General features: G+C 47.4%; 1 protein-coding gene across 6 annotated transcripts in view; it reads left to right on the top strand.

Moving 5' to 3' along the window:
• LOC111846268 (glutamate receptor ionotropic, kainate 4-like) overlaps window positions 1-14,803 on the top strand; it is a 217,078-nt gene that overhangs the window by 189,759 nt on the left and 12,516 nt on the right. For all 6 annotated transcript variants that reach the window (XM_023816305.2, XM_023816307.2, XM_023816304.2 and 3 more), the window contains 2 exons: window positions 6,843-6,950; window positions 12,432-12,635. In XM_023816305.2, the coding sequence (XP_023672073.1) occupies window positions 6,843-6,950; window positions 12,432-12,635 (312 nt within the window). The remainder of the gene's footprint in view (window positions 1-6,842; window positions 6,951-12,431; window positions 12,636-14,803) is intronic.

The raw sequence follows: 14,803 nt of genomic DNA, 5'->3' as shown, positions 1-14,803 counted from the left end.
TGAGAGCAACCTGGCCCCCCAAGGGCAGCTGCACGGGGGGGGAGGGGTTAAGGATCTTGCTCATGGACCGGCAGATATGCTGAGGCTGGGGCTCAAACTCGTTACTTTCCGATCACAGGCCCGGAGGCTTAGCCCACTCAGCCGAACATCTGCCCCCCGGGGGTCTTTCTCACTGTTATTATAGGTATCTTACAGTTCTACCGCAGTACCGGTCCGGCCTGGGGCCCCTGCGGCGATTTTGACATAACCTTACAGAAGTCAGCCCGAAAGGCCACGGAATTTGCTGAACGGGACGGCGGGGGGGGGCTGTGCTGCCTTTCAGCAGGCATCTCGATGAGGAAGCGCAGCGTGCACCCTAAGCCAAACCCCATCTTTCTCCTTTGGCCTGCATCGCCAAGACGGGCACCAGGCCAGATTTCCCGAGGGGCCGTCCAGCCATGTGATGTAAGCAGCAAAGTCACCTTAGCCTGAAAGCGTCTGTTAATCAGATCGATGGGCCTGGCGTCTCCGGAAGCCCCTGTCAGGTGAGGGAGATGGGTCCTGATTGCAAGGGGCTCTCGACGACATTGTGTCAAGCACAAGCAAGAGCTAGGGCTGGCAAATCTAACTATGTGGTCTGGGGGGTCATGGGATAGGCATTCACCCCATAAGCAATCTTGGTGAAGTATAGAAGTATAGTCTGTCAGCTTCTTTTTGTTGCTTACTAGTTAATGTGCTGCTTCTGGCAAACACAGGCTCAGAAAATATTGATTTTATATTCTACATGGCTTTATACGATATATCAACTAGTGATGTCTGATTCGTGAATTCTTTTGAACCAGCCCTTCTCAGTGAGTCGGTCAAACCGGTTTTCAAATCAAAAACAATCAAACCTTTTGTAGATCCATGCATTGTACACATCTTAGATTCTAAGAATCTAAAGAAATCGACAAATCAACATAAAAACACAGAGTGACCTTTTTAAGTTTACGTATATTTGCTTTTCGTAAACTGTCTACAGCCATGTTGCCTTCAGTTCCCCTCTACATACCGCACCCTGCTGTATTTGTGCTGTGTGCATGACCAGCCTCATGGTGGCTGTGGCTCACAAAGTCAAGACTCTGGCATTCGACATGTTAGTGAGTTTGGCACGTTCAGTCGAAGCGTTCTATAGTGACTTTCTAAGTAGTTTGGCGTTTTGGCAAGTTTGGTTCAAGCGGCTTCTCGGCAAATCTCGTGAGACCCAGAACTCACAGAGTGACCGGTTCTGATTCTGTTGAAAGTCGAGTCGAGAGTTAAGCGATCCGGTTAGCAAATGTGCCAATTCTAATAGCCCCTATTAACAGCGTTTGTCGTATTCTGTATGTTGTGGCTTTGATGTCGGTTTTCATTCTTTAAAGAAAGCATTGTGGATTATAAGTTTGCAAGGATGTACTCGCGATTTTGTCAGGCTTTAGGGGGCTGACTGTTCGTTTACTTTTAAAATGCTAAAACCTGCTTACATGACTTTTTCTAAACAAGATTGTAATAAAAATGTAATAATGGTAATCGAACAAGGTGAGCAGCATGTAGTTCCCCCCCGACTCTTTGAATCGAACGTTTAATTCATTTAAATGAACCGTTCGATGGAATCGGTTCTGTAAATTGAACCGCACTTCCCGTCATTAATATCGACGGAGGTGCAGACTCGCTCCCCTTATCCACACGGTCTATGGGGGTCTCCGTAGAGTTTTGCAAACTGTAGTAGCCTTGTCTTATTCCTATTGAAAACACTTTGCTTCTGCCACCGTAAAAAGAATTAGAACTTTCACACATAACGAGGGAAGCAAAGCACTTCAAAGAAAAGGCGAGCTTTAACATTAAAAGTCTCTTGGTGAAGTTAATTATGCACAGAACAAAACGTGGCGAAATCTCACAAAAGCGCTGAAGATTTTTTTGCGCGGCTGGTGGTGCTATGGAAACCGGCGTGATCCCGGGGGCGCGGACCAATCTGCGTTCTGCGTTCTGTCGGTGAGATGATTATCCATGGGCTCTCCAGCCCCTTTCCGAAATATGAACTATGGATTTAATCCTGGCCAAAGGTCGTCTCTGAGCTAATTGGGTGGAAGGAGCTTCCCTAGATTGTTTTGTGAGAAAATTCGAACTCCACTCCACCGAGAGAAGCATCTGAAGCGGATTCGGATAGTTTGCTCATTTCCTCGTAGCTGTTTAAGTTCGTCCACCTTCTAGGTAGCTCTCCACCATTTACGGTACATTTAATTTAAGTAGCAGACGCTTTTATCCAAAGCGTTGCACATAATTTCTGTTTTGACAATGCAGGGTCAAAAAAGGCACAAAAAACAACAGCAGACTGCGAATCAGAAGAAAGATTGTAGAAACAAATGACCTTTTAATGAATTACTCTAATGACACTTTATTTGCATTTTTATTTATTTGGCGGACGTACAATTTTAGTAGGATCATGAGTCCCAGGAGCAGGTTGTTGGTGGGGGTGTGAGGATCAAAGGCTAGAGGGCTGGATGGCTCACCAACCAGTGGAATTCCCAGTCTGAAAGGATTTTGTGGTCTGGCTTAATGGGAAGAGGAGGCTTGATGGGTAAGCCCCGAACATGGATGCGCTCTCGGTCCATCCCGCTGCCCTCTCTGATCCTCCCCCGCAGGCAAAGGGACCTACGCACCTGCTGGAACATGCCGGGTTTTAGGAGGCGTTACGAGGCGGCTGGCAGCTCTGGGGCATCTCGCTCTTCTGGGGCTGGGCATTTGTGCAGCAGCGGGCAGTGAGACTGCGGGGCAGCAGCGGGCAGTGAGCAGTGAGACTGCGGGGCAGCCGCTCTCAGCGCCAAGCTGTGGCTCGTTTAATGCACCGAATTCTGTCCTTTATGGGGGGGGAGATGGCAAACGGGTGGACATAAAAGACGAGGGAGAAAACAACACTCCGTTATTGAAGTTTAGTGATACAAATTTGACTGTGAGTAGCGGCCAGAACGTCAGCCGCTATGCAGCGATGAGACCGATCCAGCCTTCAGTAGCTGGTCTTTAGCTGACTGGTCATTAACGGAACAAGGGGAAGCAGGAGCCACGCCAGGCCTGGATTTCACTCGGCACAGAATGGAAAATTCTGGAACGGCCAGGGTGACTGGACTGAGAAAGGAAGTTCATCCAGGGGGAAAGAGCCTGGTCCATCCAGCAAGCTAACAATGAGCAGCCAAGCCTGAAAACAAAGCTCATTGTCATCCATATGCCTTTCCTTACACTGCATTATCAAATGACCCTGTTCTACACAGCTGATTGGTCCTTACTAAAATTGGATACAATGCATGTAATAGATTAATGTTATTTTGCTCTTTGAAGAATCATAAAAAATTTGCAAGATTCTGTTTTGTAACCATGTGAGCTTTGCTCCAAGCGTTCAGATAGGCTAGAGAAAAATGTTCAGCCATTTTTGTTTTATTCCTGTCGATGGTTTATGGTGCTTAACTAGGGAGAAGCTTGTTTTACGACGCGTGAGAAATGTAAGGTTGCTTTAATGGACAGGAGATGAAAGGGGCTCGGTGTATTTCTGCCATTTGAGGGCACGCGTGCGGGGGAAGGCCGATGGAGGTCAGCGGGAGTGCGGCGGCTTTTACAGCACCATCACTCACTGCCCGCAAACAGGTGGCGCAGGGTATGATAATGGTCATGTCGGTCCTCTTGGTAGATTATCTCACCAATATATATGTGCGAGTACAGTGTGTGTGTGTGTGTGTGGGGGGGGGGGGGGGTAATTTATAAGGATGTTGGGGGGGGGAGGGGGTTGCAGCTATATTGTGTCCTAGCTTTTTTAAAGTAGAGGGTATAAGAGGGACCATAACTCACACAGAGGGGCCAACCTTATCAGTAGCCAATAATATGTTATGAATCAGTGAGTGACAGGGGAGGAGGCACTCAGGCAGCCAATCAGGTTTCAGCTCAGGCCAGTACCCTTGTGGCCCCACCCCAGTTTATGCCTCCACTTCATACCATAGACCAGGGCTATTCAATTCAGGCCCTCGATTCCAAATCCAGGCCTTGTTTTCAGTTCTCCCAGGTAGTTAGTTTAACAATTACTGATTCTGATTGGTCAGAGGCTTCAAACCTGGCTCACAGGTGAAGGAAGGCTGGAAAACCAGCAGGGCTCGACCCTTGAGAACCATTAGTTGAATAGCCCTGCCTTAGACTGTCTTGCCCTGTGCAAACCATTCATGGAGACTGAACCAAGGGCTTCACGTGAAACAACTGCGATTGAAAACATTATTTTTCCAGCCGGACCTGTTAGCATTAAATATTTAAATAAGTAGCATACCCTTGTGTATGGAATATATAAACTGTACAGGTGCGTGTGCGTACAGTGAAGCCGGTAGGGGAGACATAAGTGTCATGGTGAATCTGTTGTGTTCTTGAGTTATGTTTTTAATGTTATCCAGCTTTGCTGCAGGGCAAGCTAGAGACACTTTCGGGGATTTGGATGAGGATTGAAGTAGTAAATACGTGTTTGTGTATGTAGAAATTCGCAGGGCCTCATCACAGTGTGGGGTGCTGTACTCCCCAGCTGAGGTGAGAGTACAGGACTTGTGTGTGTTGGGGGGGAAGGGGTCAGAAAACGAATCGCTTTCATCTTAGCCCACCCGTGCCTTGGGAGGCTCCGAGATTCTTCCTTGAGCAGTGTAATCAGCACAAGAAAGATGTCAGTGTGTTACAAAATAACCCCCCCCCCCCCCTGCATAAAGTCATCATTGGTACGGTCCGGAGACAGTAGTTTCACGGAGGGACACTATAGAGCAGGGGTCTCAAACTCCAGCCCTGTGTAGCTTAGTTCTTTCCCTGTTCCATCACAGCTCAAGAGCTGTGTTGTAATTAACACAAGGAGTTGAATCAGGTGTGTTAAATGAGGGGAAACCCAAAAATGTGCAGGGCTTCGGCCCCCCAGGACTGGAGTTTGAGACCACTGCTATAGAGGAAATTGATTGCCAGATCTTTCAATCACATCCTCCCGGAACTTCTTTTCTTTTCTTCATTCCAAGAGTGTTGTTTTTGCGTGATGTATCATGAGTGCGTCTTTGTTCCCCAGGAACAAAAGACCTCTTGAAAAAAAAACTTTCCTCCATTAATTTTAGCATGTTGTGACTCTGTGGGGAGCTGTAGTGCTCAGACTGGATACAGACAGTACACAACTCTGAGTGGTGAAATCAGCGCAGAGGCCTCAAACCTCATACAGACGTTGTGAAGAGCACGGTCTCCTGTCTCGGCGGGAAGCATTCCAGAACACAGCAGGAGCGAACGGGAGCTTAATATACATACATCCACATTCTGTACGGCAAAAACAAGAGCAAAGAAATACTGCTCAAATATTTATAATCAATAAATTATTTGGGCTAAGTACAAAAAAAAAACAACAGTAAGCAGCTTGTGAATTAGTAGACATTTATAGAAACAAATGACCTTTTAAAGAATGATTGTAAGGATACTTTATTTGCATTTTTGTTTATTTAGCAGACAGTTTTATAAAAGACAGCGTACATTGTTTGAGAAAGCTGAGGCAGCCATTCCCTGGAACGACTGCGGTTTAAGGGCCTTGCTCTGGGTCCCAACGGTGAAATAGCTCTGTCATGATTTGAAAAAGCGACCTTCCGATCCTAACCGCACCACCTCCCCCACCACGCCTGACATTCAGACGACCATGGGGGGGCAGATGACAAGCAGAGTCACTGCAGCCTCATGGCCGCCCATTAGCGACTCGAGGGACGAGCCTTGGGTACAAAGTCGAAGCTTCACGGACGCCGACGTCGAACCCGTGCTCTAACCCCCCCCCCCCCCCCATGGAGGAAAGAGTCTCTCACAGTCCCTCAGTGTCATGGTTTGGCTTTTATGGTTACTGAGTTTAACAGAGGTGAGTTTTATGGGATGGACGTCCTATAAGGTAAATATAGACACTCAAAAACCAGGGGCCCCGTGAATTTCCAGTTAGATTTTACTTTTATGGATATAAGACTAATTATTTATTTATTATCCCCGTGTCATCATGGGGTTTCCCCCCACAGCCAAGAACATGCTGAGGGTAACTGGAGTCACCAAATTGCCCATAGGTGGGTGGGTGTGAGTGGATGGTGTGTGACTGTGCCCTGCGATGGATAGGCGCCCCATCCTGGGTTGTTCCCTGCCTTGTGCCTGTAGCCTCCATGTTGGGTTCAAGACCCCCGCAACCCTGAATAGGTCAAACATGAATGTCTCTTATTAGCTGTTATTATTTTTTTTAGTACAGATAAAGTTGCCCCCCCTTTTCCAGGCTGTAATGGACTATTCCATTCAGACAGGTACACTCGGGTAAATGGAAGGAATCATGCTGGGCCCCATTTCACCCGAAGCCTCCAGATCCAGAGAGTCCACCTCCGGTCAGGGGATATCAGAAAGAGCAGATACGAAACTGCCAGGAAGTAAAAGCGGAATTTATGACATTCCGCTTGGACAGTTCCGAGGTAACATCGAGTTAATCCGACCCTGGTGGAATCGCACTTCCTGCAGTAATTCCTTCTCCGCTCACACACCAACTCTTTACGGCCCCAGCCTGGTCCAGTGGCTCGATTCAGTACCGGACTCATTTGACGACGCTGCCGCATCCCAGCTCGGCACGTGGGTTCTTTGCACGGACGGGGGGTCAGATGGTTCAGAGAGAGTGAAAAATAGCCGGCCGTATATGCGGCCAGAGGGAATTGAGGTCCTGGAAAATGTACAGTCTCCTGGTATGGTGGGACAGAGTGTTATGAAAGGTCAAACTTAATTATAATTGCACATAATAATTATGTACTTGCCTCATTCTGCTGTCACTGCCCCCCCCCTCCCCCCAACAGATCGGGCAATGGCACTCAGAGCAGGGCCTATCCATGGACCAGAGACTGTACTCCCCCAACGCCACCGACACGCTGCGAAACGCTACGCTCACCATCACCACCATCCTGGTGAGTACCACCAACAACCCTTGTGCCTCCTCTTCACACTCATCCCCACTGGCGTTTCAGCTCTCAGCCAGCAGGGGGCGTTTCATAAAAAGCCGTGGGTCTGCATATAAGTACCAGTCAAAGATCTGGACACGCCTGCTTTTAATGCATTTGTCTCTTTTAGCTGTTATTCACCTTATAGTAAAAGGCCTCGAGGCAGTGAAGCGACACATATCAAATATTGCGGCGAACAAGAGAAGCATTCGACATCTCAAAGTTTTCTCAAATTTTAGACTCCTCAAAATACCCCCTTGGCTTTGATGACAGCATTGCAGACTCTTGGGATTCTTTCAACCAGCTTCAGATGTAGCCACCTGGAATGCTTCTCCACCAGCCCTGAAGGAGTTTCCACAAGTTCTGGGCACAAGTTGGCTACCTTGCTCTTACCCTTCGATCCAACTCACCCCAAACCAGCTCTGTAGGGTTTAGGTGGGGGGTATCATGGGGGCCAGGTCATCTGTCACAGCACTCCATCTCTTTCCTAATTTACAAGACAATACAGCGCTTACATAACCTCGAGGTGAGCTTAGGGTCGGTATCTTGTCGCAAAGAATGTTTTTCAGTAGGTTTGTCCAGACTTAATGCTGATGCTGCGAATCTGTTAAAACCACAACCAGAGTCACATGCGGCTTTATAATCAATATGTGATTAAATTAATTCTAATGAGATGCCGACAGTCTGGGTTTCTGACGGTACCTGAGTCTCATCGGCAGAGCAAACGCAGAGAGTAGGGCCTCTGGGAGCTTCTGTAAAAGGAAATTGATGATAATTATAGCTTATTAATTAATAATCAGCATAAGTGATTTTGCCCCCCAGATAAGTTTAGACCCCTTCTCGATGTACGTTGGAAAATTATGCAGTGTTTTATTCAAGAGCAGACGGTAATTGAGAAGATGATAACATCACCTCCTTTATTTTTTGGCTAAAACTGGACTTTACTGGACTTTACCGGCAAAAAAGAAGGTTCTGTGATGACAGTGAGTTCTGGTGTCTGTGCGGTTAACAAAAAAAATATATATATTTTTTTTGCTGGGCAAATATCACCCCCAGGACCCCCATCTCCAATCCACAAGTATTGTTTTTTTTCTTCCTTACTTTTGTCTGATTACAGGCCTATTTTTTTTTTTTACCTTTACTGCACTATTTTTGTGAATAAATTTGGTTTCAAATTTTAAAAAATTGGGCTGTGACTTAATGACTAAGTGAAAAACGTGGCTATTGAGGCTAAACCAGTTCAGAACTTCTGCTCTATGAGATTTTAACCCACAACCACGTGGAACGGAATGACAATGCCGGAGTCACCCTCACGCCCATGGTAAGTGTCTCTGATACGCTGTGGAGGGCCGGACAAGACCGTCGATCCCGGGCCGGAGTCCCGCGTTATAAGTCAGGACACGTAAGCAGGCCGCGGATCGGCCGGGTGCGGTATGTAAATGAGGCCAGGACGCAATCAATGCAGCGGGAAAAGCAATTTGCGACTGTCTATATTTGGCAGCACCCCCCCCCCACCACCCCGAATCACGTGCCCCCCCCTGCGCCTCCCGCCAAGAGCCTTATCGCATTTTTCTCTTCTTTCTTTTTAACCCCCCCCCTCCTCACTTAAGGTTGGAAATTATCCCGTATTTATTCCCTTCTGAGGTCCTGCCTGCGAGGAATTTATCCAGAGGCGTGAACACATGCGATCTATGTCACGCCGACTCGCACACGTCGCATTATTGTTCCGTTTCGGTCCTCTGGCCAGATGTTGAAAGTGACGCCAATTCGCCTGTGGCTGTTATACTGTCTGCGATTTTTATGGAGAAAATGGTGCCCCAGGAAAGGGGTGTGGGGGGGGGGGGGGAGGGAGGTTCAGACTGAATAACCCAACTTTATCGGGGAGCCTCTGGACTTCAGGCATAGCAGCTGGGTTTCTTAGAAAATGCTGTTGGTTGGGTCAAGCTGTCCAGTGCTGCACCCAGGGGTGTATACAGGGGTGGGACCACAGTGGCACTGGCCCCAGCTGAAAGCTGATTGGTCCCTATAGTGCCCCGCCCCCTGTTACTTACAATTCAAAATGTATCATTGGCTAATGATAATTAGGCCAAAATGAGAATTAGGCCAAAATGTCAGAATCCCTTTAATTTGAGAGAAGACAAGAATATGCTACAGTACTGTACAATGTGCTTTATTTTTACTGTATTTAATGTTGGTGATGCTTGCTGTGCATAAATGTGATAATGTAAGTAATTAAAACTAGCCAATACAAGCCCCTGGACCCCCTTAAAATGTTGAAGACCTGAACCCCCAATACTCAACCCGAAGTTATGCCCTTGGATATTGGAACATATCACTCGTGGATAAGGAGAGACCGCTGTATGTATCTCAGAGTTGGATGACATGTAGATGTTTGTAAGGATTGAAGTTATAGATGGATCCCACTTGAAACTTTACTTCATTTACTAATATGGTGCGAAAGTCAAAATTCCAGAAACCAAAGGTCCATGAGAAAGGCTGTCATGATGTGGCATCTGGGAGTTTTATCGATGAAGGTAGAACTGAGACCAGATACTGAAGCCACTGAGATCTTAAGATTAATGGAAAAGATTTAGTTACTTAACCTGGACAGAGATGGCAGCAGCTCTGCTTCTTTGTGGGAAAGTGGAGGATCAAAGCCTGACTGTGATTAACGGTGTGTTTTGGGTTGTGTAGGGCAGGTGGGGTTGTCGGGGTTGTTCGGCTCTGCACTGGGTGGGAAGCGACGGGCTATTAGGTGAAGTGGGTGTCTCCCGGCAGGGGGGGGGGGGGGTGGCCGAACCCAGGAGTCACATTCACTTTAAAGACAGATGAGTTCTTCGGCTGTATATGAACAGCCACTGAGGAGCAATTTCACCTTATCTGCGCTCATTCATCACCAGCACGCCGCTCCTGTCGCCTTTATCTCCGCCGCGAGCAGCACGGCTCACCCGCCAGGCTTTATTTCCGGGGCGTGCTGTTCACCGAGCGGCGACGAGGTCCACCCTCAGACACACACGCACATAGATATTCATGCATAGACACGCAATGACAATGACACACACATAGATATTTAAGCATAGACATGTGGTTGTGCTACCATTTTATGATGTACTTCCCTTTCATTTTTACTTAGAAAAATAATGACATTGTCTTCCATTCCTACAAATATGAAAGATAATGGTTAAACGTAACAGGTAAAGCCTATAATTGATAAAAGGTTTTTAAATTTTTGTTAAATGGGTGAATGCTTTATGGAGGCATCTTTAAGAGATTTTTGCATTTTTTTTTCTTGGATTTAATTAAATTCAAGTGAATTCAAGTTATTTTCATATAGCGCCTTTCACAACAAAGTAGCCCTAAGGCACTTGACAAGAGTGTGCAGCCATCCATTACTATGTCATTGTAGTATCTTGTATATATTCTGAATCGTTGCGATAGACAGGAACAGTTCCCGGGCACGTGTGCTCCAGCCTTTGGACGTATGTGAACCCGGCAGGCCGAGCTACGCCTCGGAACCCAGCTCTCTTCTCTTTTTGGACCCGTGACGTGACAGGGTGGCGTACGAGTGCCGGGGCCCGGTGACAAGGCGTGAGCCATCGTCCGTGGCAACTCAGCAAACTGTCATGGAGATGCACCGTGCCGTGTTAACGCTCCCAGGTGCGGGGGCGGGGGGGCGTGGCTCAGGACCTCTGACCTCCCAGAACCACGGAGGAGCCTTTCAGAGTTCTATCATTTGCTGACTGCAGGTGACAGTGGACCAGTGTGGGACAGTAGGCTCTTTGACCCCTGCTTGACTGGGGGGGCGGCCCAGGCTCCGTTTGGCGGCATCCTGGGTCCTTTCTGAAGCAGAACGCTCTCTCCACCTTCCAGAAACATCACAGCAGTGGCAGGTGCAGCATTGGTGGTCAGATTAGCTGCAGAAAACTTTTCCGGATGGAGCCTATTAAAGCCGTGCAGATCGGAAAGCCAAATCAACTTCAGTAGAATCAGGGGTGCATACAAGGGTGCTGCCAGCTGGGCTTTGGGCCTAGCTGAAAGCTGATTGGCCTCCAGAGTGCTTCCTCCCCTGTCAATCACCGATTCAAAGCATATCATTGGCTAATGATAAAGTTAGTCCTTCTGTATGAATTATCGCCCATCTTGTGCCCCCATCTTAAAAAAACCCTAGAAATGCCCCAGATAAAAAGGCATTTATTTTGTGACGCTGTTAACGCTGAATAGCAACACACAGTTTTATGATTACGTGTCGGTACCAGGGCACTTAGGCCTGCGTTAATTAACAGTGTCTTTTCCTGGGCGGCTGGGAGACATAGAAGACCTTTTAATGTACCTCAGAGAGAGTTTGCTAATTAGCCTTGCCCCCCCCCCCCCCCAGCCACCTTGACCTTTTGGCTGTAGGGTTGAGCCCAAACGGACCCAAGCAGCGTCTCATTAATAAACTCGGTGTTGGGGGACGGGGGCCATTTGCTAAGCACTGTGCCGTGGGCCCTGAATTTGCATATATATTGCACCTGCCCCCGGGTGTCATGCGGCCATTCCCGGGGCGGTCTGTCTAGTGGGGGGGGGGGGGGTGATTTTAACAAGCTAACAGCCTGTGGCCATCTCGAAAGTCTGCCTGTCCCCCTACCCCCTTCACCAAGTTCTGTAGTCCATAATTTTCATCTGTCTTTTAGCTGGCACCCCCTCCCCCCCACACTGACTCACGGTCAAAACTAAGCTATAAGGCGGGACAATGGTCCGTGGTGGGTGTCGGGCCCAATCCCATCGCCACGGTAACCCGACCGAGGCTGCAGACGCTCTTTGACTTTGGCCTGAATGATCTCCGCGGAGATGGAGTGTGTCGACAGCGCTTGGCGGCGTCCCGCCGCCGTGACCTCCAGCCGGGCTGAATTAAAGTCGCTTGACAAACGCTATAAAGGTGCTTGGACGAGAGGCTGGGCTCCGGCCTGCCGGGGGAGCGTTGCCATGGCAACAAGAGGTACCGAAAGATCTGTCTTAATGGCCCAGTATGAGTGTCTCCAGTCCTCCAAACAGGGGAGAATGAAGAAAATAGAGGCGTCTTGTTTTTTTAGGGGGGGGGGGGGGGGCTCAGATTACCTACAAAGGCTTTAAAAGTTTCTTTCAAGGCTGGCATTGAACTGGAAGGATGTCTTGTGTTAAAGGTTATACAGCTCACAGTCTGTGTGGACCTTTCTGAGAACTGTATTCATATGCTCCAGGATGTAATCTAAGCTGTTTTATCGCTCTTCAGTAAAAATTTGCCTGATATTACATCCTTGAGAATAAAATATATGTTAAGAAATGAATCTATCCAGGAATCAAGAAGTGGTTATATCCAAATATACTAGGGAGTGTATTAACTGGAGTTAGTGGCTCCTTGGGGTTTATGTATGTCCCTAGGGAGTGTCCACAGGGGCGGAGTCATGTGTCACCTCCTCCCCCCCACAGGAGAATCCATATGTGATGCTGCGGGAGAACCACCAGGACCTGGAGGGTAATGAGCGCTATGAGGGCTTCTGTGTGGACATGCTGAGGGAGCTGGCCCACATCCTCAGATTCAACTACCGCATCCAGCTGGTGGGCGATGGGGTCTACGGCGTCCCGGGGGCCAACGGCACCTGGACGGGCATGGTGGGCGAGCTCATCTCACGGGTGAGGACCCCTGCTCTGACCCTCAACGCCTTCTTCAGCACTCCTAACTGCCCCCCCCCCTCCTCCCCCAGCTACCACTGGTGCACTGTTATCCCCCATTTTTTCAGGAGCCTTACACCTCGTCACCTGCAGGGCTTATCAAAGACTTGCTGGTTTGAGTTCTAGATGTTTCTGCAGCTTCCTATCAGGTATCAGGTGTTTCTGAAGATGCTGGTTTGGTTTGGTTTAATTGAATCTATATTTATAAAGCACCTTTCGCAACAGACTTAATCCAAGGTGTAGCACAGGAATGTGTAGCAATATGTTACTGCATTGTTTATGCAAAGCGGTGCATGAAACAGGGAAGAAGTAAAGAGGCAAAGAAACAATGGAAGAAGACAACAGAGGAGAGAAACCAAAAACTCCCAATTGGGCAGAAAAAAAAGCTCATAGGAGTTTTACTTGCGCAAAAAATGTTTTGAGGGGAGAAGGAACTAGAGGAGGCCAATCCAATGTCTTGGTTCCGCCTCCTCTAATTGCTTGGATCCACCTCCTCTGTAATCTGATTGCCTATTTCTCTGAACCAATCATTTTTCCTTCTGCCCTCAGAACATTTTTGGTTAAGTAAAACTCCCACGAGCGAAAAAAAAACCTTCTATGGGTCCAAGGTCAATTAGCTACCCGACCCTTCCTTGGGCAAGCTGACATTATAGAAAACAGAAAATGGGGCTGCTTTAATAAAAGCGAGGTGTAAACTGTGATCACGGGCAAAAATACATCAGGGGGCTCGTCCTCTTGCAGGTCTGTGTTTGCCCGCAGATCGTAGGCCGCACCCACGATGGTTCACAGCTCTAGTCCTGGACGACAGAGATCTGTAATATTTTTTACTCTGGCCAGACGTCTTGGATAATTATGCATAATTGAGCTGTCGATTGCATTCCCAGCGGCGTTTGGTCTGTCTTGACATTTGTGAATTCGCTTATTACATTTACATTAGTATTTGTACTGCTAGGAAGGCTGAAATTACATACTGTTCTTCATTTTTTTGGCCATTAAAGCAATAATGCAGTGCTATCCATTATCATAATTGATTACTTCAGTACTTGGAGTACTTAATAACTCCTGAACAATTAAGTAACTAGTGACTGATGAATGCTAATTAGGCTGAGTGCTAATTTGAATGAACCAGATCAAGTTCAACACATTCAGCATAGTACCCCTGCAAATGTCCATGTTGCACTATAACATTTAGATCATTAATTCGCACTTGCTCATCAAGATTCGTTAATTGAGTGTTTTATCTGAAGGAAAGCCCAGCTAACACAGTGATACTTGTGAACTGAGGATGACAAGCACTGTCTCAGCCCTAGCAATGGGTGGGATGAGGCTGGGGAGGGATCATCGCACACTCACGACTGGACAGTGATTGTTGTGTTGCAAAACCATCTAGTCTGGCCAGCAGGGGGCGCCATTGTTATTAAGGGAAACACAGACACATTTATCATTCTTCATGATTAATAAAAAAATGACACTTTAGCTCACCACTGAGATCACACTGATGGCACAGCACAGTGATTGGATTGATCCTCCCTCCTCTAAGTAATGATTTTTTTTTAATGAGCAATAGCATTCCAGGCCCTTCCTTCATACAGCAATACGCTAAAAGACTCATTTAGCTGCATGCCGTTTCACTTTATGTTGACACCATTTATCTGACAAAATGAAATTTCTGTATTCAGTGAATTTCTTTTTTCACCCTGACTTGGAGATATTTGTTTGAGGAAAAAATATGACTTGAAGCAATCTACTCAATTACATAGTTTTACCCAATTATTTTCTGACGGGCCTATTTTGTCCGCTCGTTAAGGTAAATTGGATTTGTTTAGTAAATGGGATTTTATATAGCTGTCCAGGAAACGCTTAAAGAAGTTCACTGAATGGACCGTAATGACTGTATTCAATGGCTGGGTGTGAAACAGCGGTCTGGCCAACCTGGAGCTCTGTCTCCATTTGCAGGGTTAATACAGGGGTAGAGCGATTACAGAAACATAAAGAGGCTGGGTCAGCTCTCCGGCGCCCCCTGCCATGTCTCGCTGGAGCTGGCCGTCACTGCCTCGTTGACCTCCGCAGCATCTGCGTGGGGTGTTACTGACTGTCAGCTCACACGCGTAGCGCTGTAAAATGCACCG

This window comes from Paramormyrops kingsleyae, chromosome 18 (genome assembly GCF_048594095.1).
Source record: "Paramormyrops kingsleyae isolate MSU_618 chromosome 18, PKINGS_0.4, whole genome shotgun sequence".
Taxonomy (NCBI): Eukaryota; Metazoa; Chordata; class Actinopteri; order Osteoglossiformes; family Mormyridae; genus Paramormyrops; species Paramormyrops kingsleyae.
This window is presented reverse-complemented; position numbering and strand designations above follow the sequence as displayed.